The sequence below is a fragment of the Emydura macquarii genome, unplaced genomic scaffold (genome assembly GCF_026122565.2).
Source record: "Emydura macquarii macquarii isolate MOO-44397 ecotype Brisbane River unplaced genomic scaffold, CSIRO-AGI_Emac_v2 contig_312, whole genome shotgun sequence".
In the NCBI taxonomy this organism is placed as follows: Eukaryota; Metazoa; Chordata; order Testudines; family Chelidae; genus Emydura; species Emydura macquarii.
This window is the reverse complement of record NW_027130449.1, coordinates 7791364-7814476: the sequence shown is the minus strand read 5'-3', so window position 1 is coordinate 7814476 and position 23113 is coordinate 7791364. Positions and strand designations below refer to the sequence as shown.

Below are 23113 nucleotides of genomic sequence, written 5' to 3'. Positions count from 1 at the left end.
ACCAGAGGCACCCTTCTAACTGATTTAGGTTAGATTACAGTGTATAATGTTGATAATGCTAAATGGCAGACTATTCTCACACAAAGTCCAAGGGATCATAAAGCACTGAGAAATTAAGCAGACAATCTGAAAAACAATCTCAGATTAAGAAACCTGATGTCTCCTGCCTTCAAGAAACCAAATCTGGGAAGAATTCTTACAAAGAGGTTATCTTGTTGTGCTTAAGTCTGGCCCACATCGTGGCGTTATAAGCACTTCAGGTTAAGAGTGGGAGAATGTGGTCTTGCAGAACAGAGGACAGGGCACCAAGATTCCTGAGTTCTCTTCCTGTTTCTACCTCTGATTGGTACATTATTATTTGTACCATACTATGGTAGCTCCTGTGCCCCAGTCATGGACCAGGACCCCACATACAGAACAAATGATGGTAAAATCATTATATAAGATTTGTTGATCCCACAGTCAAGAGCAGAAATCTTACTGAATGGGATAGCAACTTTAAAACCAGCAGATGTTTCTGAAATCTATTCTCAGTATCGGCAGGGACTTTTCCATCACTAGCAAGATAAGTTAGGAATTTTCAAACACATGGTTTCAGTTACAAATCAAATCTGAAGCCCAGGAGAGGTATGCAGCTCAGCAACTATTTTATAACGTGGGCTCCTGCACCTCCATTACACCAACCTTTTTTTTATTTTAAAAGGGGGAATGGGGGGGGGGGGGGGGAGGGACATTTATCCCTTCACTTAGATCCTCCCATGCTTTTTGGGCCCACTCATCAGGTTAATCCAGACTGGCTATTGAAAATGGAAATCAGACTTTAACTAACAGTGAAAACTCTATTCTGGTTTCTCATATCAGTAGCTAAATGAACAGCAACAAACAGAGGTAAGCAAAGCACTTAAAATAAAAAAGGCAAGAGAAGAGGTGAAGCCCTTAACCCTTAAACACAGATGTCCAGTGCCTAAATTTCAACCTCTCCCCAATACTTATATATAGGGATGTCAAGGGTTAAGAGAATTATTTTAATTAGGTTACACAAGGACAAAATCTGGAAATCCCCCCACTATATTACACGCATAAAAGGTTAAAATAAACGTGTCCAGGAATTACTGCACTAGACAGAAAGGATGATTGCACATCATCATCTGTGGAACACAACTGATGTGTTTTGCAGTAGGGCCTAGCTGCACCAGTTATGGAGCTAGACCCCACTGGGCTGGATGTTGTACAAACACAGAACAAAAAGAAAGTCCCTGCCTCAGTGAGCTCAGGGCTAGATTTGTAAAGGTATTTAGTTGCCTTAACATGCTGATAGGCTCCCTGTGGGATATTCAAAAGTGCCCGGGTGCCTGACTTCCTTTGATTTCAATGAGAGCTAGGCCTGAGCTGCTTTAGAAAATCGCACTAGGTGCCTAGCTGCATCTTTAGTGCCTAAATATCTTTACAAATCTAAGCCTTGCAGTCTGAGTAGAATAAAAACAAACCAAAGGAACGTGACCAATGGTCACTTTGTTGATGGTGCATGAGCCAGCATACTCTCCCTGCATCAGCTCTGCATGGCTAACATGAGTCCAGCCTTGCTTTCCATCAGTCAAGTAAGCAGCTGTGCTTCAAAGACACACTGGGAGGGGAGCAGAAGTAACCTCTTTACAGAGTCAGTCATTTGTCTTACTACTGATGTGCTGCAAGAATACCAAGAGATAAGTTTCTAGCTCATAAACTGAGTGCTTTTTTAAAAAAAATATGAAATGGTGCTTTCTTGCTTCAGCCTTGGCCAAACCAGTTGGGCCAGCTTTCCTTACAGCTCAGTTTTTAACTGCTTGACTTTCTATTGCCTTCTTTGTCCCCTTTTACACTTCATTTCTTTGCACAATTTGCTCTGGTTTGAACTAGCTTTCACCACCCCTCCCCCAATGCACACACCCTTCCCTGTGTGTCTTGTTGCTAGCATATTCCTGCCTCCTGGACCAGAGGCCACAAGATGAAACCTGAAAGTTGGCTTAAAATGAAGTGTTTATCTGCATTAAAGCGAGGGGAATTCTACAAGGGCAGTGAACTTCACTTTATACTGTGATCAACTCCTTACAACTATGTAGATAGGCAAACTGTGCTTCTTTCTGCAGCCAGAGGTCTGAATCCTGGCACTACCAATGTCCTGCTGTGTGTGTGAGCGCATGCATACACACTCTGCTTCATAAGGAGATTGGGAGCATGATCTCTACTAGTTAGTAGACTTGTGCATGACCCCTATGGCACTCAGACACTGGGAGTTTGTATTACCTTCTAGGCACTCAGAGTTCACAGGAGTCAGAGGCATGAGCACTTCACATCCTGGCATTAGTCCATCTTAAATACAGTAATAATATCTTCTAGCTCTTATATCGCTATAAACACTATAGCTAAAGCTCTTATATACAGTAACATAGATGCTGCTCTCAGATCCACCCATTTAATTCTTACTGGAGTCAGCAGGAGACTCACATGCCTACCTGAGGGCATTTTTTGGTCCCTTCTGTCAGCAACTCAAGCAGCATATGGTTCCCATCCTCAGACCCCAGTGGCTCAGAGTCTGAATCCTGAGAAGTTGTAATTATATTCCCGCAGTCAGACACTTTGTTTGAATGGTCCTGCTATGGGGCTGCTATTCAAACAGTCTGTGTGTGATCGGACTATTTCAGTCCATAGACCGATGAGCTAGCCGTGCACTGACACTACCACAAGAAACACTCACCAGCCTGTATATCAGTTACTGAATCCCAGTACCATGCACTGTCATGCAGATCTCACTTAGGATATTCTTGCTCTGTCCTAACCCTAATAATCAGGAATCCTAACTCTAGCCTTGGCACCACACATTTAATGACCTAATAGGTCATAAGAGGACAGGCAACTTGAGAAGGCCTATCATGACTCTGGTACATGTAATTTTAGGAAGTGGAGTGCATCTCCACTGCCTTTAACTCAGAGGTAGGCCTCGTATTTTGAAAATATAACCACAGCCAACTTACATGGGTGGGGAATTTTTCCGTTACCTTTTCAGCAGCGTCACCTCCAGAAGATGGACCGTCTCCAAAGAACAACACAGCACAGCCCATCAGTGGCTATCCTGTTTGTGGCTGGAAGAAGAAGAGAAATGTAGCTGTTAATTTTATTTCCTCCACACATCTCCCAACAGCTGTTGGTTTTCCAAGATTCACTACAGTTGCAACATCTATTAAAACTAGAAATGGCTACAGGGATGCTGGAGTGACAAATCTAACCCATTGTCTGCCTATCCCTATAACTGTAGGGTTTATTGATGGCGGACCTCATCAGTGAGCAGTTCCTAGTCATCTAACAGGCATGATAGAAATGCAAGACATTCTGACTCTGTGTCTAAAATGATGTAAATCCATATGCACATATAAAATATAATGACGACAATGTTCAGGGCTGATAACAGAGGGCAAAGGGGAATAATTGTACTGGGGCCTGAACTCAGGAGTCCCCCATAAACTCCAGTAACATCTGTGTAGATAAAGTGAAATGGGAGAGGGTGGGGATCCAGCAAACAAAACCAAGGGCCCAGTTTTCTCTCAATGGGCCTGATGTTGCTCTTGGGCCTTGACAAGGTCCCAGTGTAGTCTCGAGCATGGCACAGTTTGGGGCACCCCTGATTTAAAGCCAGGCCCCAAGCCAACTACTAGTTCCCAAAGATTACCAGAAATGCTCTGTCCTTGTGAACTTGCAAATTCAGGCATTTCCCCGTCTGCTGGTACTAGAGCTTTCACACAGGAAAAATGCCTTATCTCCTACATCACATCTGTATGTGCTTGTTAAACCTGCTCTGATCAGGAAAACTTATGAACTGTTTCCAAATCAAGACAAATCAAAGCAACTGAAAAACTAGTACAGACCCACCAGTGTGACAGATGTCCTCTGAATGGAAGCTTTCTGGCAATATTGCAAATTTCCATCCCTACTTGCCTATAATCACTCTATGTATCTAGCCCCCAGGTCACAGCACCATAGAGGAATATGTAGTTTGCATTCTTAATGGAAGTCAGTTCCTTACCCAGACATTAATTGGATTCCATTTAGCTTAACATTTTAATCATTCCATTTGTAAAGTGAGGCAAGAAATCATAAATTTCAATTATGGATGAAAAATTGTGGGCTGGAGAAATGATATACAGGCAGAAAAGAAATGCCAACCGCAGAGATCACTTTCTCTACATGTTTTAGCTATACTATAAAGCCTGGTGGGAATAATCTCTAGTCTGAACAACGGTAGCTGCAGAGGTATGAACTATTGTGCGCTGTCCTTTAACCCCCATTAGATGTTATCTTCAAAGCTTATTAAGGATCATTTAAATGCTCACATTACTAAGCATGGCTATTAGGAAACAACACTCAACTGGAATCAACTTTGACTAGTTCAGTGCTGTTGGATGATCTGTGTGTCTTGCCAGAAATGTTCAAGAGAATGGCACTATGCCACCTTGCTGCTGCCTAATGCATTGGGTAGATAGGGCTCCATGCACTGCCCCGGATACCCCATACACTGGAGTGTCAAAAAGCATGCAGCTGTGGAATAGCATCCTGGCTTTTATACAGCACCTGAGGTGCAGTCATGTTTGAGGAGGAGGGTGGCAACTTGAGTGGGTCACAAATTCCCAGCATTTGCAATTTCAGTGGGAAAAATGGGCTGAAATTTCCAAGGGAAATTTTTGCAAAAATGTCATTCTGGTTTTTAAAACCAGCTTGGGAGCTGGCTCCTATTTTTTGACTAAATATTTAACAGAAACTTCAATTAAAACAAACGCACGTGCAAAATAAATAAAAGGGTGACGCGATTGTGAAAACTAGGAACTTGGATACCAACTTTTGGTGCCCACTAATTGTAGCCCTGATTCTGCTCTGATATAATTCTGTGTGGAGAAGGGGATTGTCAGAGAACTCAAGGAAGCTGTCCTTGCATACAAGGAATTCCACTGACTTCAATGGGGTTACTCACATGAATAAGGATAGCAGAACCAGGTCTTCTTGTATATTGAAGTTATTGGGGCTACTCACATGAATTAAGTTTGCAGGCTCAAGCCAACTGTTTGTAATGTAAGACAATGGTAAAGGGTACAAAACCAGCACTTTATGTCCCAATCTCTGCCTATCACTGTCAAAAAAGGTACTTTCCTTCCAGCCATGTGCCTCCTACATTTAAGAACAGGATAGTTTTGAGGAACTCTTAAGATAATTGTTGGTATTAAAGCAATGACTAGATTACAGCAGAGCCCAGTGTGGATCAGGGCTCCACTGTGCCAGACACTGTACAGACGCATAGTAAGAGAAGGTGCGTACCATAAAGATCTTGCAATCTAAACAGAAAAGACAGAAAAAGGCTGGGAAGGAAAACAGAGGCATAAAGAAAATGAAGTGACTTGTTCAAGATTGTGAGTAGATCAGTGAGAGCCATAGTCTCTGGATAGCCCCTCCCTTTCACTCCACTTCCATTTAACACTTGCAAAAAATTCAGAAAGCTGCACTAAGCAACATCTGACAGTACAGAGCTGTGTGGACCAGAGGCCTGTGAAATCATTACCTATAACTGCCAAAGATAATAAGGGATTTTCTTTTTAAAACCCAGGAAGAGCCACACAGAAAGACTATGCTGGTTAACCAACAGAAATTGTATGTGTACATATCAGAGATCCAGGCTGAGAGGCTGATTCTCCAATGGCAAGTGTCTACAGGGTAAGACATTCTTCCAATCAGGACCCCAGCAGAGTGAACACTTCACTAGATCAGTGTGCACCAACAAGCACCTACACGTTTAGTCGTGGTCCCTTTTCCACCCAAGAGAGGGGTGCAGAAACTGGAGGTGCTGGACCCAACCACCCTGCAATTCCCCGAGGTCCTAACAGCAACCAAACCTTCATGCTCCTTGATCTTGCCTGGGTATGTTGAAGCACCTAGCGCAAACTAAAGGTCCAGTCCTGCAAATCTTATGCATGTAAGTAGTCTCACTGAAGTCAATGGAACTAAGGTTTGCAGGACCTAGAACTGCCGGCAAGGCACTTAGTGTTCCAAATCCCCAGAGCACGGTGATCCTGAGCCAAAAGTAGAATAGAATCATAGGGTTAGAAGGGACTATAAGGGTCACCTCATCTACCCTCCTGCCAAGATGCACGATTTGTTGTGTCTAAACCATCCAAGACAGATGGCTATGCAGCCTCCTTTTGAAAACCTCCAGTGAAGGACCTTCCACAACCTTCTTCTTCTGCTGTGTGTGTCTGTCAGTTGCCACCCTGTACTCTAGAGATAGCTGCATTTCAGTGTTGTTGCTATTAGGAACTTACTATTTTTTATTCTAAGTGTAGGAATCTAGTGTGGTTACTAGAGTTATGCAAGGAGGAAGTGTTGAGTTTTAGCCTCCCGCAGGTAGTCATGGGGCTTTTAGCTGCGGGCAGGTAGGTCTGGGTATCCAAATAGACCAGGTAGTCAGTTTGTTTGGTTGTAGCTGAAGCACTCTTTTCCCAGAAAACTTGATATGACTTGAATGATTAGGCAACATTTGCATTTATATGTTTATTAGCCTGCAGCCCTGTTTTTCTTCCACAGCTTGACCTTGCTGTATTCATTCAGTAGGTATTGCCACTACTGCATATAGAAAGGTAACTGCTCCCGAAGGCGGAAATCCCACCCCCAGCGCTCAGCCCATGTACCTTTATGCTGGCAATTTTCACTAAGGCAGGGGTAGGGAAAAAGGAATCTCAGGGCAGTGGCCACTACTTAAAATCCAGCCTCAAGTCAGAAATGTTTTCTGCAATCTTCAAAATCCCTCCTAGAAGGGGTCAATATCCAGTGGATCTATAGGGCAGAAGACCCACTGGTTCCAACCTCTTCCCTGCCCCATCAAAGAGAGCCGCCGTATGTGACTTTGCAATGGGTGGACTTCTGAAATCCCTTTTCCACAAAGCAGTAGATCTGACTCAATTCTGCTGCAGGCAGGACTCTCTGCGTGTGGAGCCTGATCCAAAGCACACTAAAGGAGATATTTCCATTGACTTTAATTAACTTTGGATCATGCACTTGCAGAGGAGAGAAGTGTTAAGATTTGGGTCTCAGAGGCTGCTTCCCTAACTGCACACTACTGAGCCCTGGTCTACACTTAAAATTTACATCATCCTAGCTATGAAGGTACTAATATTCACAACCCTTGAATCTGTAGTTAAGATAACATAGCACTTTCTGTAGCCAGGGCTAGGTTGACGGAAAATTTTTTCCATCTCCCTAGCTACCGTCACTGTGGGAGCAGATTGCCTACACGGACAGAAATCCCCCCTCTGTCAGTATAGGAAGTGACTACACCATGGCACTGCTGTAGCACTGTTGCTGTGCCACTGTTGCACCCATAATGTAACCATGCCCTGAGTCTATTGCAAGTTTAACTCTTAACTTCTCTGCTGACTTACCCCTTACAGGTACATAAGGGTCAGACACGAGTTCCCTGAACTTTAAAGTCCACAATGGGGAAATGGAAACCCAGTTCTCAGGCCTCCAATGTGTTCATCCAGTCATTTCTAGTCCAAAGCAATCAACTTTAGCCATGGAATTCAGCAATTAGTGTTATAGGAACACAAAGGAGTACAATTGCGTGCTCATTACCACTCCCCATCACAAAAGGCACTCGGCTGAGAAGTAATCAAGAGATTACTCTTTTTAGCAAGCAAGTCTGAAAGTGTAACATGAGGCAACAAAGTCAGTATCAGCCAAAAGAAATAAAATTCAACTTGCTTTTATTATTATTTACACAGCACGGTTCTTCTAACAAGGAAATCACTTCCCCACTTTCTTGGTCTGGGGTGGCATGTTTTTCAGAGGCACTGAGCACCTGTTGTTTTATTGACTTCAATAAGGTGAAAGCTAATGATTTTTGAGCACCTGGCGATGGCAATGCTATTATTGTCCATGGCCTGTACTGGGGATTAGCCTTCATTTCAGTCATCAGGGTAGCTTAACCAATACAAATTGCAGTTTTCCTACTCTGGGCTTGGAGCTTGCCCCAGGATAGTTACAGCAATGGCTGGAAGGAGGGTTATCCCCATTCTAAATGCCTGATATTACCAGCCTTTCCTCACATGGGCATTCCTTCCTTGTGAAATTGGCCCCCTTAGCTTGGGTCTCCCTGGACAAAAAGGTGAGTTCTTAATGCAGGGTAACCCTAGTGAAGACAAGGCAGTTTGTCATTTTTACATGAGTCAGCAACTCAAGTTTATCCCTAGGATCCCCATCGTCTTTACCTTGAGCTGCTAACTCATGTAAAAATGACACACTGCCTCATCTTCACAATGATTTTATCTTGATTTCAGAACACACCGTCGTCCCCCCCCAGTGAAGACAAGGCCTTTGATTTGGGGGGGTATTAAGGGCTAAGAAAAGGTTACACCTGTAAGAGTTTGCCAGATCAGCCCTTCATCTTGTGTCATCTCTTCAGGGCACAGGTTTTATAACTCTAAGGGCTGAAATTTCCTTAACGCAACTTTGATAACTTGAGTTAACACCTCTTGCATTAGCCTAACTCGAGTGTGGAATAACACTCAAGCCCTACATAGTGATTGTGTTAGCAGCTGATGAGTTGTGTTCATGTAATGTGGACATTCGCTGTCGTTGGTAGTCGGGCTCAAACCTGGGACCTGGGGAGCTTAATGCATAAGCCTCTAGTGCATGAGCCAAAAGATGCATCTCTCTTAGCCAAGGCTGTAGCAGACTTATCAATTGCCAGCTCATAGGTCCCCAGACTGTGAGCCATGCTTCCCTAGGAGCGTGGTGGAATGTTGGGGGGGCCAGCAGGGCTCAGGCCAGCCCCCATAGGGAACGGGGAGAGAGCGCCACCCCGGCCTGCTCTGCCTTGACCCTGCCCCCCAGCCATGGCTCCAGCCTTGGCTCCCAACCCCCTGCCACAGTTCCTGACTGTGGCCTCTGTTCCCCACTCGGCCCCCCACGGCTGCCGTGGCCCCACTCCCAGCCTTGGCCCCCACCAGGGGCCATGGCCTCAGCCCCCAGCCTTGACCCGCAGCTCCCGCTCAGCCCCTGGCTGTTGCGGCCCTGCTTCCAGCCCCAGCTGCGGGGTGGGGGGAAATGGACGGGGTAAGGGAGGGGGCACAACCTAAAAAGTTTGGAGGACTACTTCTCCAGGTCTCTAGCAAGGGGACAGAATACCACACCAAGCAGGCATGGGTTACACTCCCTCAAGCTTTAGCCTATGCTCCCTGATGGGCCAGGCCAGCCAACTGAAGTTAAAAAAGCACATTCAAGTGAAGGGTTTGCGAGTGTGGACAGAGTTCAGTTTAGGGCAATACTCAAGTTAACTCTGCAGTGACGATGAGCCCTAAAGCACCAGTGCACACCTACAGACCAGCCTGTGTGCAAATGCACAGTAGCAGTGACAGGGAGAACTCCTGGAGCGCCCCACCCACTGTATCTTGCACAGTATATTACTGGGAGCCCCTGTCCTGATTCCTCCTGATACCCCTTTGATTGCTATCGGTGCGAATGCTTTTAGACTCTCCCCCGCAAACCCAAAGCAGGCAAAGCACAGAGGAAGAACATATTGCTGCCTGCACCTCTTTCTAGGGCTGGCTAAACTCCTGCTCTAGCAGATGTACCCCTTGAGCTTCCATGAGGAATTCTGCTGATTCAACCAGGACTGACCCTAGAAGTTTCAGCCATTGGGCAACATCCCTGCATCCCAACCCAGGGTGTAGCATAGGCCAGACCCTTGCCCTTAAAATAAATAAAAAACAAAACGTAACCCACAACACTCTTATAAGCACTGAACTGATTATTACCCCATTCAGCGCCTCACTTTGCAGGGCTGTAACTTCATAGCTTAGCAGCAGCTCCTTTAAATAATGAAGACCTCCATCACATCCTTAGTTCAGAAAAGCAGAGGAGTTTTATATATTCAACTCACTAACTCAAAGGCTGAGGCATTCTGAGACAGCTATCAACAGCCAGAAAAGAAGCAGACCTCTGCCAAGCAGTACAGCTGTGCTTAATTCCTCCTGATTAACAGTGAGCGTGCACATCTGATTGCAGGTAGCCTGTTACAGTGAGCTGATTAAATGCAGGGGAAAGGTCAGTAATATGAAATGATAGCAAAGCTCTGTCATCTAGACATTAAAGCCTAATTTCATGTTATACCTTTGGTGCTGGGCACTGATTGAACAAAACATCCTCTATATTGATGTAATAGATGTATCTGCATCTCTTATTCAGCTGACTAGAGTGGGGTTTCACTTGAAATCAAAGCACATTTCATTTCTGTTTGCATACAAATGCCTAAACTCAATTTGTTACTAGAAATCTTGTGTTCCTTAAAAGGTCAAACCTTGAAGCTCTTGCTAAATATTGATTTAGGCAAAACTCTCAGTAACTTCAATTGCAAGTTTCCTTGAATAAAACCCTTCAGGAAAAAATAATTGTATGTTTTTATTCTTACATTTTAGGAATTAAAATTATATATATTAATTGCTTATTTACTGAAGCCAGGTTTTTTTTTTTTTTTTCAGATTTATGAATAAAACTTTTATAAAAAGCAAAGCAATGTACTTGGGGCCATAGATCATAAACACTAAGATCATAGAGACATCGATAGGAATGGAGCCTCACTGTGCTGGGCAGTGTGTAAATACAGTCAGTGATCTCCTCCAAACACTTGTGCATGTGTTTAACTTTGCACATGTGGACAACATAAGCTCTTCTGGATATGGAACACAGCACCAGTATTAGTCCCACATCCAGCACAATGGGACCAAATTACTGATTGGGATATCTTGTTGCTAGAGTATAAATATTTTAAAATAACTCATCTAACTAATAGGATGGATTTGGCTAATGTGTTTACCTCTGTGCCCTTGCATAAACTTGCACTGCCAGGCCAAATGAGGGCTGTTCAACACCACCTACCCACTGTCAATAGAAAGAGGAATAGGCAGTGATTCACATGCACACCATTAGGAGACATGCAGCATGGTCTTGCGGTTAAAGCACAAGCCAGAGAGATCAGGAGGCCTAGTTTGTATTCCTGGATCTGCCACTGATATCCTGTGTGACTAGGTCCTGGCTTTCAGAGTTGTTGAGTACCCATAACCCTATTGCCTTTAAACAGAGTTGGACGGTATCCAGCATTTCTGAAAAATCAAGAATTGGAACCTAAAATAGTATAGGAGATCCCTGCCTCATAGCAGTACTACCACCTGCAGAGAAAGGTGCCTAGCAATTTTGAGCCATTTGATGTGTCACTGCAAAACTTCAGACACTTTAAAGGGGTCTGATTTCCAAAGGGTGGAAGCGCAGCAGTTTCTGGTCCCTCAGATGTCTCAGGTTGGGACTCTAAAAATCACTAGTTTTAAAAATCTTCACAGTAATTCATTTGCAAAGAACTTTGAAATCCTTGCCTGGAAAGCACTATAGAAAGGTAAGAGTATTATTATTTTTTATGTTAGTGAGACATACCATATATGGAGGGATGGGAAAGAAGTTTAGATAAAGGAAAGACCAGCACAAACCTTTGCCCAGGACCTCCAGTTCAACGTGTTGAGGTTTGAAAAGTTTGGCTATCCAATTTCTCTCCATTATCTTTGGTAACGTTTGCTGCCCCTCTGAACTGTCTTGTTCTGGCCAGAGCTGCCGGCAGAAGTGAGATGGGCTCTTCGTGTCTTATTTCCAGCAGCAGTGGAAATGGAAAGGTCCAGAAATGTCATGTACAAAAAAAGACTACTACTTGCCTGACCTGCAGCCCAAATCTGCATAAGCCTCCAAACCCGCCGAGGTTCACCTAACACATCTACCGTAACCACAGACAGAGCAAAATGCAGGACTGCGCTGTATACAAGGATGGAACTTCAGGCCAAATTCTGGTCCCACTGAAGACAATAACAAACCTCCCATCAACTCCAGTGGGAAGAAGATTTGGCATTTTACCTGTCACCTGGGGAGAGTCGGCAAGGAATGTCCTGATCCAAAGCCCATACTGATAATGAAAATACTGCAAATGACTGAGTTACTTATTTTTCCATTTGGTGAATTCAGGTCACCCAGAGCTTCTGAGTTCTATCCTTCTACCCTAACACCATATAGTCTCCATACCTCCCCAGCCATTAGTCTTGTAAAATTTCCCACACTAGAAAGTAGATGACTTTTCAGTCTGTATATCTGAGAAGCTACAAGAAAAACCATATTGTTTTGTTGAGGCCCAGCCTCTCCTATGAAAAGTTCTATAACGTCAGCCTGCCAGAACTGAAGCTCTGGGAGATTGCATTATAATATTCCAGACCAGGGATTGAGATAGGGCCACTGGCACTGGCCACCTTCTACTCTGATACAGGATCACTTAGAGACACTTGAGGTAGCAGTCTTGCCTTGGCCAACACATTTGATTTGCTGTATTTATTTAACAGCTATTCCAACCTCATGCTCTTGGAGCCGAAAGCAAAGCTAACTGTAGCCAGGGATGGGCATGTCAGAGAGAGCTAGAACAATAGTAAAGAACTATTCTGTTCAGTCACTGATGAGTCAGTTCCAAGCTGATTTTCTTAGCTCAAAGTCTGTGCCCTCCAGCCTTTCACAAATCCAGCCACCCCATCCCCGAATCTTTGCACCAACCTCTCCTCAGAAGCATCAGTGCATCCTCTGCAGATTCAAGATCATATTTGGAAACTAGCAGGCCTGTCACAGATTACAGAGCTGAAACAGGGACAATGTTGTTTGAAAACAGCAAAGCAGCGAGATCCACTTCTGCAAGTCCTGTGTGTATATGATGCCCATTGGCTCCCCCGAATGAATTGTTTGCAGGATTAGGTCCAGATTCAGGGGAGTAGGTAGGAGGAAGGTGCATCAGATTGCAACTTCACCTATGCAGCTAAGGCTCGCCCTGGCTGAAGAACAAGGGAAATGTATTTGGAAATAGGCATTTAGATGAGCATTTTCTACTCCCCCAGAGTCTCTCTCTTTGCCTCATCTCTCTCACTCACTCTGTATGCAGATTGTTCAGAGGCTTATATGAGACGAGTTTGGTGGGGCTAAGTCCCACTCGAACAGGTGCACTTCGAAAAAACTCACAAAACACCATTGTAATTGACACTTACTGGCTCCTTTGGCCTCTTGGAAGAAATGGTAATAAGGACAGAACAGGGACATGGGATCTGATTCAAAGGAAACACTCCCATGGATCAGGTCCATGGAAAGCAAAGGACACTGACTCATTCCTAGGTCAGAGCTGAGGCTACCTTGATGGTGGGAGCTTGTCATGGCCACCACTGTGGGTAAATAGAAAATTTCAGTCTCCTGGGCCCCTTAAAAAATGTGCTGGTACCAGCCTGTACCTGAGACTGGAGATGTGCTGGTACCAGCAGGAAAGGCAGGGGAATTGTCTGTGATGGATGGATTCATGGATAGATTGCACCTTCTCTTCTCTGCTGGTACCAGCAGATTCTCCTATCTTTATGCACCACACCCCTCCAGGCACTGACACCTCCTCTTTGGTCTCCTCTGTCACGCAGGGTTGCTCATGCTAGGTCACAAGAGGTCAGGGCTCCAGCAGAACAGAACAGTCACTCTCTGTCTGTGCTGGGGGAACACCTGAATGCATGGGGGTACAGTAGGCGGGTAGGAAGTGAAGCGAGGTAGCTGGAATATGCACTTGCCTCTGTAAATCCTCTGCCTGTTTAGTGAGGGGTGTAAATAGTGGGCTGGAAATTGTGAACCACCCTATTTATTAGACTGGAAAGGTATGATTCATAGATTTTAAAAGCCAGATGGGGTCCTATAATGATTATTGATTCAGGAAAATCATTTCCCATTGCCAGTTGGAGAGGAGAATGGAAATACACAGCAGAAGAGGGAGACACAATAAAGGAAGAAGAGATGAAATGGGGAGAGATAGGGAAAGAAGAGAATTATCTTTATTTAAACCCCTTAAAGACTCACTTCTTCTGTGAGGCCTCACAAACAATACATATTTATTATCTATGTAACCTCCCTCCTTTGGGTACGTCTACCCGGCAAGCAGCAGATAGTCTCAGAGCCTGGGCTGATAGACTCACACTCATGCTACAGTGCTAAAAACAGCTAATGTGTCATGGCTCACATCTTGCACACCTTCAGTCAAGCAACAGCCTTCCTTTCTGCTCCCACAGCAGGGATGTTCTATGGGACAGCAATGTCTTGTTGGCTCTGGCCATCTCTTGCTTCTATTCGGTGGAAGGGGGCTCATCTTGTATCCCTATTTTTTGTCTCAATTTTCTTTTTAAAATGCAGTCAGGGCTGACCAAATGTACCGTCTACTAAGTTCCCAGGATGCTGAAATCTTCTATTTATCCACCATGCAACATGGGCAGCAGCAATGCAAGATCCCTCCTACACTACCCAACCAATACATGACATGAAGCGACCCACAATGGGAACCAAAGGAAATACTGGTCCCACACCAGACGCAATAGGTCAGTGGAACTCACTGCCACAAGATATCATTGGAGCCAAGAACTTAGCAAAAAAAAAAGGATTGGGCATTTATACAGATAATGGACATACAGATAATGAGCATATCCAGAGTCATAATGGTAAGTATTAAAAATAAACAGGAGTTTGGAGAGGGATATAAACCCTCATGCTTCAAGGCAGATGTCAAACTAGTAAGGGATTAAGTGGTGTATAAATCTTGTGCTGGCCTTCTGCACACCACTGGGAAGATCATATCCATTTTCTATTTCAATTGCAGAGGAAGGGCAGACATTGGAATTTAGTCCTTCCTCTCTCTCATATATTTTTTTCTGCAAAGTGTTTTGTGAACTTCTTTGTGAATCAGATCACATAAAAGCTGCCTTCCATTCACCTGTGATAAAAGAAACAGAAGTATAAACCAGAAAACTCCAGCAGGAGCCAGGACTGTCACGGGGCTACTACACCCCATTCCAAAAGTGTCTCATAATGAAGAGTTACAATAGCATTTTACTAGAACCGGTTCTTGTGCACTTCACAAACCAAACATCACAACCCACCATCCTAGCTGGCATTTGCAGCAGGAAGTCAAAAAACTACAAAGAGTGAGTTCCTATCTTTGAAAGTAGGAACTGACAGACTTGATCAGACCAGCACTTCACCTAGTCCAGTGTCCTGTCTCTGACAACTATCAGTACCAGCTGCTTCAGGGGACAGTGCAAGAAACCTTGTGGTTATGAGATAATCTGTTTCCAAGAAAAGTTTCCTCCTAACCCCTAATTGCCCATGTACCTTCAGTCCAAGGTCTCTGCCATGAAGTCTTAAATGCCTTCCCTGAATGATATCTAGGGTGCACATCAGAAAATAAAACAAAGGAGAGTAAGTCCAAGTCAATATTTCCTTTCTGAGCTTGAGCAAGAGATCAGGTTGTTTTGCAAAAACAATTTTCCAAGTTGTGTTGGAGAAGCCAGAGTAACCAGAGAGTTTATAGCACAGCCTCAGTATCTTCCTCATTCTTACATTTACTTATAAGTGACAAAGGACATGCAAATACATTAAAGGAAAATCGTGTAAGATGGCAAATCATTAACTGGGACTATTTAGTTACTTAACACAGAACAAATACCATTTAGAGTTTAAAACTAAATATCTAAAAATAATTTTCACCCATACCAGAAAACTGAGTTCAAAGATCTATGGAGCAGCTACAGGGGCACAGAATCAACAATTTCCTCCTGAGCATCAATAAAGAATCAGTTTTGGATTCCTTGAAGACATAATAAACCTCAGATTCAGCTCTCAGCTAGGAAGCACGTTTTCTAGTATTTCTACCCCCCCCCCCCCCCCCCCGCCCATCAAACACTGAACTTTTGGTGTATTCACATGACACCAGGGTTTTAAGTAAACATGCCCCAAAATTTCAAGAGCTGGTAACATTGGAGTGTCATCTGGTCCGCCTGCAGCTTCAGGCTCTGCGGGCTTAGCCCGGGTCTACACAATCAACTTATGTCGGTATAACTACATTACTCAGGGGTGTGGAAAATCTGCATTTATACTGACTGAACCCCTGGTGTAGACAGCTCTGTTACTGGGAGGGTTTCTCGCAGGGAGGTGAAGTACCTACGCCAACAGGAGCTCTCCTGTTGGTGTCGATAGCATTTTCACTAAGTGCTATAGCTCTCTAAGTGTAGACAAACCCTTGGTCTCTGCTTTATACTCTATGTAATTGATAAATAATTAAATATGCATTGGGCCAGAAAAAGAATCCAAATCACTATGTAGCCCGGTGTTTAGAGCTCCCACTGAGAGGAGGGAGACCGAGATTCCAGTCTCCCTGCTCCAGTGTATATGTAATTATTTATACACAGTGGAACAGCTTTGCTGGGACTGACTGAGCGAGTCCCACACCAGAATATCTCATAGCTCAGTGCTTAGGACATTCGTCTGGGATAGGGGAGGCCCAAGTTCAAATTCCTTCTCCACATCAGGCAGAGGAGGTAACTGAACCTGGGTCTCCCACATCCCAGATGAATTTTTCTAACAACTGGGCTAACAGTTACAAGAGGGGGCTGCTGCCTCTGTTTTTGTGGGTATAGGCATGTTCTGAGCACACCTTCAACATCATTTCCAGGCAGCGAGACAGGCAGGAGAAAGCCTCCTTTGACAATCCCAGTATGTCTTAGGCTTGAGTGAATGCTGTGCACATGCTGACTGGCAGAAACTGAGCGCCTCAGAGACTTTAACAGTGGACGTTTAGGCACCTACAGGGTTATAGGTTGAGGATCTCAGTGGTGCTTGAATATTGGTGGTTGGCCCCTCCATTTTTAAAGGTTTTTAGGTGCCAAACTCTTATTGAAATCAGTGGCCCTTTCCTTTAGTGGTTTTTTTAACTTATTTGGTACATATCTATGTTCTGGAACCAGTAAAATGTTTTGCTAAAAATAACTAAACAAAACAACTCAATTTACTGCACTGTTATGGGGAAGAGAAGGTGTAATGACGCCAATGGCAGGGCAACCCTAGGCTGGGGGTAGCTCCTTTACTCTACATTTGGTTCCTTCATTTTTTATAGAGAAATAAAAGTGTTTTTATGGTCAACACTTTGATTGTTTCATTGTGTTTTATGAGAGGTTGATTCTATCTTAAAAGCAACACTGTTTGGATACAGAAAGCACTTTGAAGCAGCGAGTTTGATCCAGCAGCTCTATATGATTAGCTGACCCTTATCTCAAAATACCGATGAGCAGTTTTAATCAGTTTGCACTATTCCCACGTAAGGTTCACTCAGTTGAAGACTTTAACACCATGCAAAGGGTCAGGGCCAATCAGATGGTTATGGGAGCTGATGTGGTGCAAGTCAAAGGTAAAAATGCTATAAAAATTCATCAAACAGACACTTTGGCAATATGGCTAAAGCATGTAGAGTTTAAAGTGACCTAACAGTGGGGCTGATTGTGCAAGCCGATGCCTGGAAGCAGCTTCAACCCTGGCAGCACTGGAAGCCAGGCGAAAGAGGGGTCTCTCTCAGGGCAGCTGGGTTCGCTGCTCCGTGGCAGGATCCTGGCAACCCATGAAGCCCCCCCTGGCTTGAGCTGGAGCTATCCAGGCTGCTAAGCTCTCGGTTCTGTGGGGTGCGACTCTCTGGGCTGCTCCTGACTCCAGGGGTCTCCTCAGGTTCAATTTTCCCCCTCAAACAAATTGTCAAGTTTCTTTTCCACAGGGTATTGTGAAATTTCCACTTTTTGTTCTGAATTGGACCAAAACCTTTTTTGAAATGTCAGCATTTTCCCCAGAATAGGAACCCCATGTTTTGTCCAGCTCTAGTTCTAAGGTCCAAAGCTCTGTGCATCCTCACCGACCCCTACTCTGGCCAGCCAAGTCAATGCACTTCTTATGCTAGCTTCATCTTGTTTATTCCATGGAGACTTCCCTTATGTTTTACTGAGAATGTGTTTGTCTCAGTTGCTTTATTGTGCTGTTTGGGAGACCTTTAAGAGAGGGAGAGGTGGCTCTATTGAGATGCTTATCGGTAAGATCAGCATCTGCATTTACGTGACCTAAAATAGAAAGTAGGTTAGCTATTGCGTGAGGTTCTTTGGCCTGTGTTATACAGGCGGTCAGATTAAATGGTTGTAATGGTCCCTTCTGGCCTTAAAATCCTAAAAACAAGGGCTACCAATCCTCACACTGAAGAGCATAAGCACACTCGCCAGATAGGCTTGTGTGTTAACATGCTATCAGGGTTGAATATGACTATTAGACCAGATCTCCTCTTATGCTAAAACATGTTTGACTAACCCTATGGATCTAGTTACAGCTGGTTGGGAAGTGTTTTTCCTTCCCCTGCACAACATGTTTTTGTTGCTGTTAAAATTTTCAATCAACATTTTCAGCAAAAATGCAAAAGCCTTCTATGAAAGACAAAATTTATTGCTGGAGAAAGTGCTGGCCTGTTGAAAAAAACATCTAATTTTTGCTTTGGGAAAAAATGTTTTGAATGAAAATTTTCAACCATCTCTAGCTTTAATATATCTTGTGAAAAGGCTAAAGGCTATGGCTGGGGTTACCTAGGTCCAGGAGAGGATTCCTTGATCATCAGAGATGGGAAAAATATTCTTCCTCATGTGTTCTTGGGTGGTTGAATGACTTCTTCCAAATTCACCTGCATTTGACTATCAAAGTTCCAAAGAAACCTGCAGTGAAATCCTGGCCCCCATGAAGACCATGGAAAAAAATGAGGCCAGAATTTCATCCTTGGTTCTTATGTATAGAATACCAAAAAAGCATGGGGCACTTTTAAGATGGTAAAGAGAAGAGGTCCCTGCCCCACACAGCATACACTCTAAATAGGCAATGAACAGACCAAGGATGAAATGCAAGAAAAAACAAAATGTATTAAGCAGCGAAGTATAGCACACGTCTTATTAGTTTGTCCTATTTTCATTAAAAGCTCTCTTTTTAAATTTTGTCATGTTTTTTGTTAATGCTTCCATAAAGCTGAGGGACCAGTGTTTTTAGGTCAACAGGAAGAAGGGTATTTTAAGGAGAGACTTAAAAGAAGAAAAAACATGGTGATATCTTAGATCAGGCCAGGATATTCAGACAACAGTTAGCATTTTGTAGCACTTTTCATTTTCAAAGGACTTTAGAATGGTTCATTAATTCATCCTCCCTGCATCCCTGAGATGCAAGTAACAATCATCATCCCTATTTTACAGGCAGGGAAGCCAGGACGCAAATGTCAATGTCAGGAATGTCCACTACTTTTGGGTGCCTATCTTGAGCCACTTGCGGAGAGAAGTTGGCCCCCGAATTGTTTTTTTGTAATGTAATTGGTCTTATTTTTTATTAAGGAAATTATGATGCTTCCTGGTCATCACCCTGGTTGTTTTACAATGAGATTTTAGATATTAAATGCTAGTCTACTGCGATACTTATTCATAGGCATAGCATCCATATTTACATGAATGAGATGGAGATCACAGGTTTGTAAAAAAAAAAAAAAAATGTAGGTGCATGCAGTTACTCAGTACAGATGCAGGCAGGTCACTGCTTGCCAAAAGACCTAAACTAACCATATTCGCTCTAAGGTACAAAATAAGCACATACAATGACATAATTCCCCCCAACTCATTGTATATGTTCAAAGCATTTGTGGTGAAATCTTGGCCCCATTGAAGTCAGTAGGTCCAGGATTTCACCCTTAGAAAATTTGTTAACAAAAATATCCCTCCACACAGTATCAATGATACAAACAATATCATTCCAGGCACATTTTCAAAATTACTCAGCCCCCATTTGAGCATCTAAATATGTGGCAAGAGTTTCCAGAAGTGCTGAGTCTCCTGTAATTGTCATTGCCATATGTTTGTTTAGGCGCCTAAATGGGAGCTATTGATGCTGCATTCTGTTGGATGTCTGGTCTGTAGGTCTGGTCTGTAAATACGCAAGGCCTGATTTTCCACAGCTTCCATTGACTTCACTTTTGCACTTTGGAAGTCCCATTCCTCTGAAGATCAGGTCTATGTTGTGCAGACCCTGACTATTGCTGAGATCTCATTCCTGGACTCTCATCCTTACATACAACTATCGTCTGACAGCACTTGCCTTTCAAGGACTCCACTGGTATGCCTTAGATCAGTAGGTGCTTGTGTCTTTGCTACAATGGCTTCACCTTGACACCAGTCTCAGTCCATCTTGCCCCCCCCCCCCCCCCCACACTAAACCCAAGAATACTTCTCTTTTTAGAGGTGCTTAAACATGAGGCACAATATGATCTGGTGATCAGAGTGCAAGAGTGGGAGGTCTATCCCCATTCTGCTACCGACCTGCTGTGTAATCCTGGGTAAGTCACTGAACCTGTCTATGCAACCTAAGTCTTTCCATCTACAAAATGGGGATAACACTCCACCTTTGCAATGTATTTGTGATCCGAGCATGAAAGCTGCTATGACCATCTGGACTGATCCACTCCGGATTCAATACCAGTGTAAGTGAGAACTGAAATTGACCTTGGAACTTTGCCAATCATGCACAGGCATTCTAAATGAACATATTTTTGACTTACCCAGTTGGTACTGCAGAGTAGAGGTCAGCTTGGGCCTAATTTGTTAGCCTGACCCAGACCTGGACTGGACCCACACCCACCCGTGCAGATCAAGTAGTTTCCCCACCCAACCCTGACTTTTTCCCTGAACCTGAGTCAGCACCACTGCTGCCTCCTGCCTAAGGGGTCACTACATGAGCTGGTGGCTGCCTGCCCCGCTGTGCGTGCTGTGCAGTGAGAGGCGCTGACACTCCTCGGCATGCCCACTCCACAGCACAGCAAGGTGGCAGAAGTCAGCAGGAGCAGGGCACATAGACAGAGCCACCGACCTCACGAGCAGGAGGAGCAGAGCTGATCTAACGAGCCCCAGAGGGCTGGGTAATTTGCCGATCTGACCCACCCCAAAAACAACACTTGTAGCTGAGTCTTGTGGGGTTCGGGTTGGGTTGCAGGGCTCTACCACAGGGTGACAGTCACAAGGCTGAGAGTCGTGGGGCAGATTCTATTGCTGGTTCTGTTCTGATGCTCTGGTGTAAATAGAGAGTAACTCCAAAGAAACCTACTTCTTTAATGTTTCTGTCTTGAAGGGAGACATGTATGAAAGCCATTCAACACAACAAACAGCGGTAATGGCTCGCTGTCACACTCAGGGATAACACAGCATAAGGCAAAGGTTACATAAATCAGAAGGAGCAAAGTGGAATTCACAGAGAAAGTAGACAAGCGACAACACAACCACCAACTAGTACTCTAAAGGCTCCTAACGTTTCAGATTCCTAGAGCCAACCCATCAAACAGGTGCTTCACAAAGGAACAAGCCAACAAACATGAAACAATGTTTTCAAACAACAGCGGAAAAGAAGGAGGTCCTCCAATAGCTCAGCACCAACCATCCCTGGGGATACACCACTATCAGGGTCTCCTGGATTGTTTCGGAGAAGAAACCATAGTTTTAGTCCTGTTGCCCTGGGGCGATGGACTCCGTTTACCTGTAGCAGAAACACACAATGCTCATGGGTGGGTGCTGGAAATCCAGGGGGAACATAACAGGATTAAACCCTATGGTCTCCTCATTGGATTTCAGAGACTCACCTTCTGTAGATGGAACCCCTAAGAGCACATTTGTTTTTTTGGCAGCCTTTTTAGATTTCACTCTCGTAGAAGAGACCTTGGAATCTTCCCAGTTCCCCAGTTTAGCTTCAGAGAGAGGAGAAAAGGACTCTGATTAGGAAAGATCCGAAACTTCAACACTTGTACTTCCATGGAACTCACAATCTGATTTCACCCAAACCAACTATCACACTAATTGTATAATTAATATCATATTAAAAAAAAAACCCATGCAAATAAAAAGGCCAAAAATAAATCAAAGATTAAGGAGGAATCTGGTACAGTTATTCTAACAAGAGACTGGGAGTCAGACCTCTCAGATTCTATTCTCAGTTTGGGGAGTGTAGTCCAGTTATTAGGGAAGGTAACTGGGCAATGGGAGCATCTTGGTTCTAGTCTCAACTCTGCCACTGACTCACTGGGTGACTTTGTACAAGTCATTTAACTGCTCTATGCTTCAAATTTCACCATTGTAAAAGGAGGACAATAATAATTACTAATCAGAAATAGTGGCTCAATTCTTAACATTTGCAAAGTGCCTAGAGATCTTCAGATAAAATATTCCATATAATCAACTACTTAGGCTCGGAAGGTGAGTATGTGCAGAATAAGTGAGTACATGCAGAATAAATAAATCACCTCTGTCACTTGCATCCACTGATTGACAATACGATGGACTGTTATATCAGTTACCTGTCTTGATCTGATCATAGGGCCACCACACTACTAGGTAACTGGTTTTGTCAACTGCAAAGCCATATAGGCAGTCAGCAAGGCTGGTGCCCAAACAAATTCTTCTTGCTCCTCACAGCCCACTCTATAGTGTGTTAGCCAAAAGATGTATCACTCCCAGGAAACACTGGGCTAGTTTAATCATACATTGAAACAAAGGAGCTCACTCTTTCCCAGGAGAGGAACATGTTGCCTGCAGCATGCAAGCTTTCATTAACCCAGCAGGAGACGAGACAAGCCTGCTCCTGTCCAAGACTCCAATACACCACCATAAATCAAAGGAAATTCAGAGGCACTTTTGATGGAAATGCTTGCAGAAAGGACACTGTTGCCTCCCAAGCACCCCCTTGCAGCTAAGCATGGCTCTAATAGGGGCTAATCTGCCCTATGTCTCCAGGGTTTAGGAGCTTCTGCTCCAAAAGGCCCCGGCTGGGATAAGTAGGGGAAGCAAGGCCCACCCACTCCACTAGGTTTCAGCTCAGGGCTCTTGTTTGAAACAGCTAGAACCAGTCCTTCTCTGTCCCTGGTTGTTCTCTGAGTTACTTCCTATCTCTCTAGTCTTCTCAGACCACCAACCCACCTTCTCTCTCTTTGGGGCATTGGTTTTGTCTGGAAGTTTCTCACCAGTCCACTGGAAAGATTCTCTCTCTGCAATCCCTCAGTCTCAGTGGCAGCAGTAGTCTTTCAGCTCAGAAGTTCCCTCTGTGACTGAGGCCCTTTATCGTGCCCAGGTGCTTCTCTGCC

General features: G+C 44.1%; 1 protein-coding gene across 14 annotated transcripts in view; it reads right to left on the bottom strand.

The window, feature by feature from the left end:
• Positions 1-23113, bottom strand: part of LOC137163958 (uncharacterized protein CXorf65 homolog) — a 78175-nt gene that overhangs the window by 51348 nt on the left and 3714 nt on the right. For 9 of the 14 annotated variants that reach the window (XR_010922888.1, XR_010922889.1, XM_067564539.1 and 6 more), the window contains exons 6-7: positions 21620-21724; positions 3036-3119 (exon numbers count right to left, since the gene is read on the bottom strand). Coding sequence is in view for 9 of the 14 variants with exons in the window: in XM_067564539.1 (XP_067420640.1) it covers positions 3049-3119; positions 21620-21724 (176 nt within the window). In the remaining 5 variants the exon portion in view is untranslated. Of the gene's footprint in view, positions 1-3035; positions 3120-21075; positions 21517-21619; positions 21725-22949; positions 23094-23113 lie in introns of those variants that run through there. The other 5 variants (XM_067564581.1, XM_067564503.1, XR_010922899.1 and 2 more) reach the window with 4 other exon arrangements.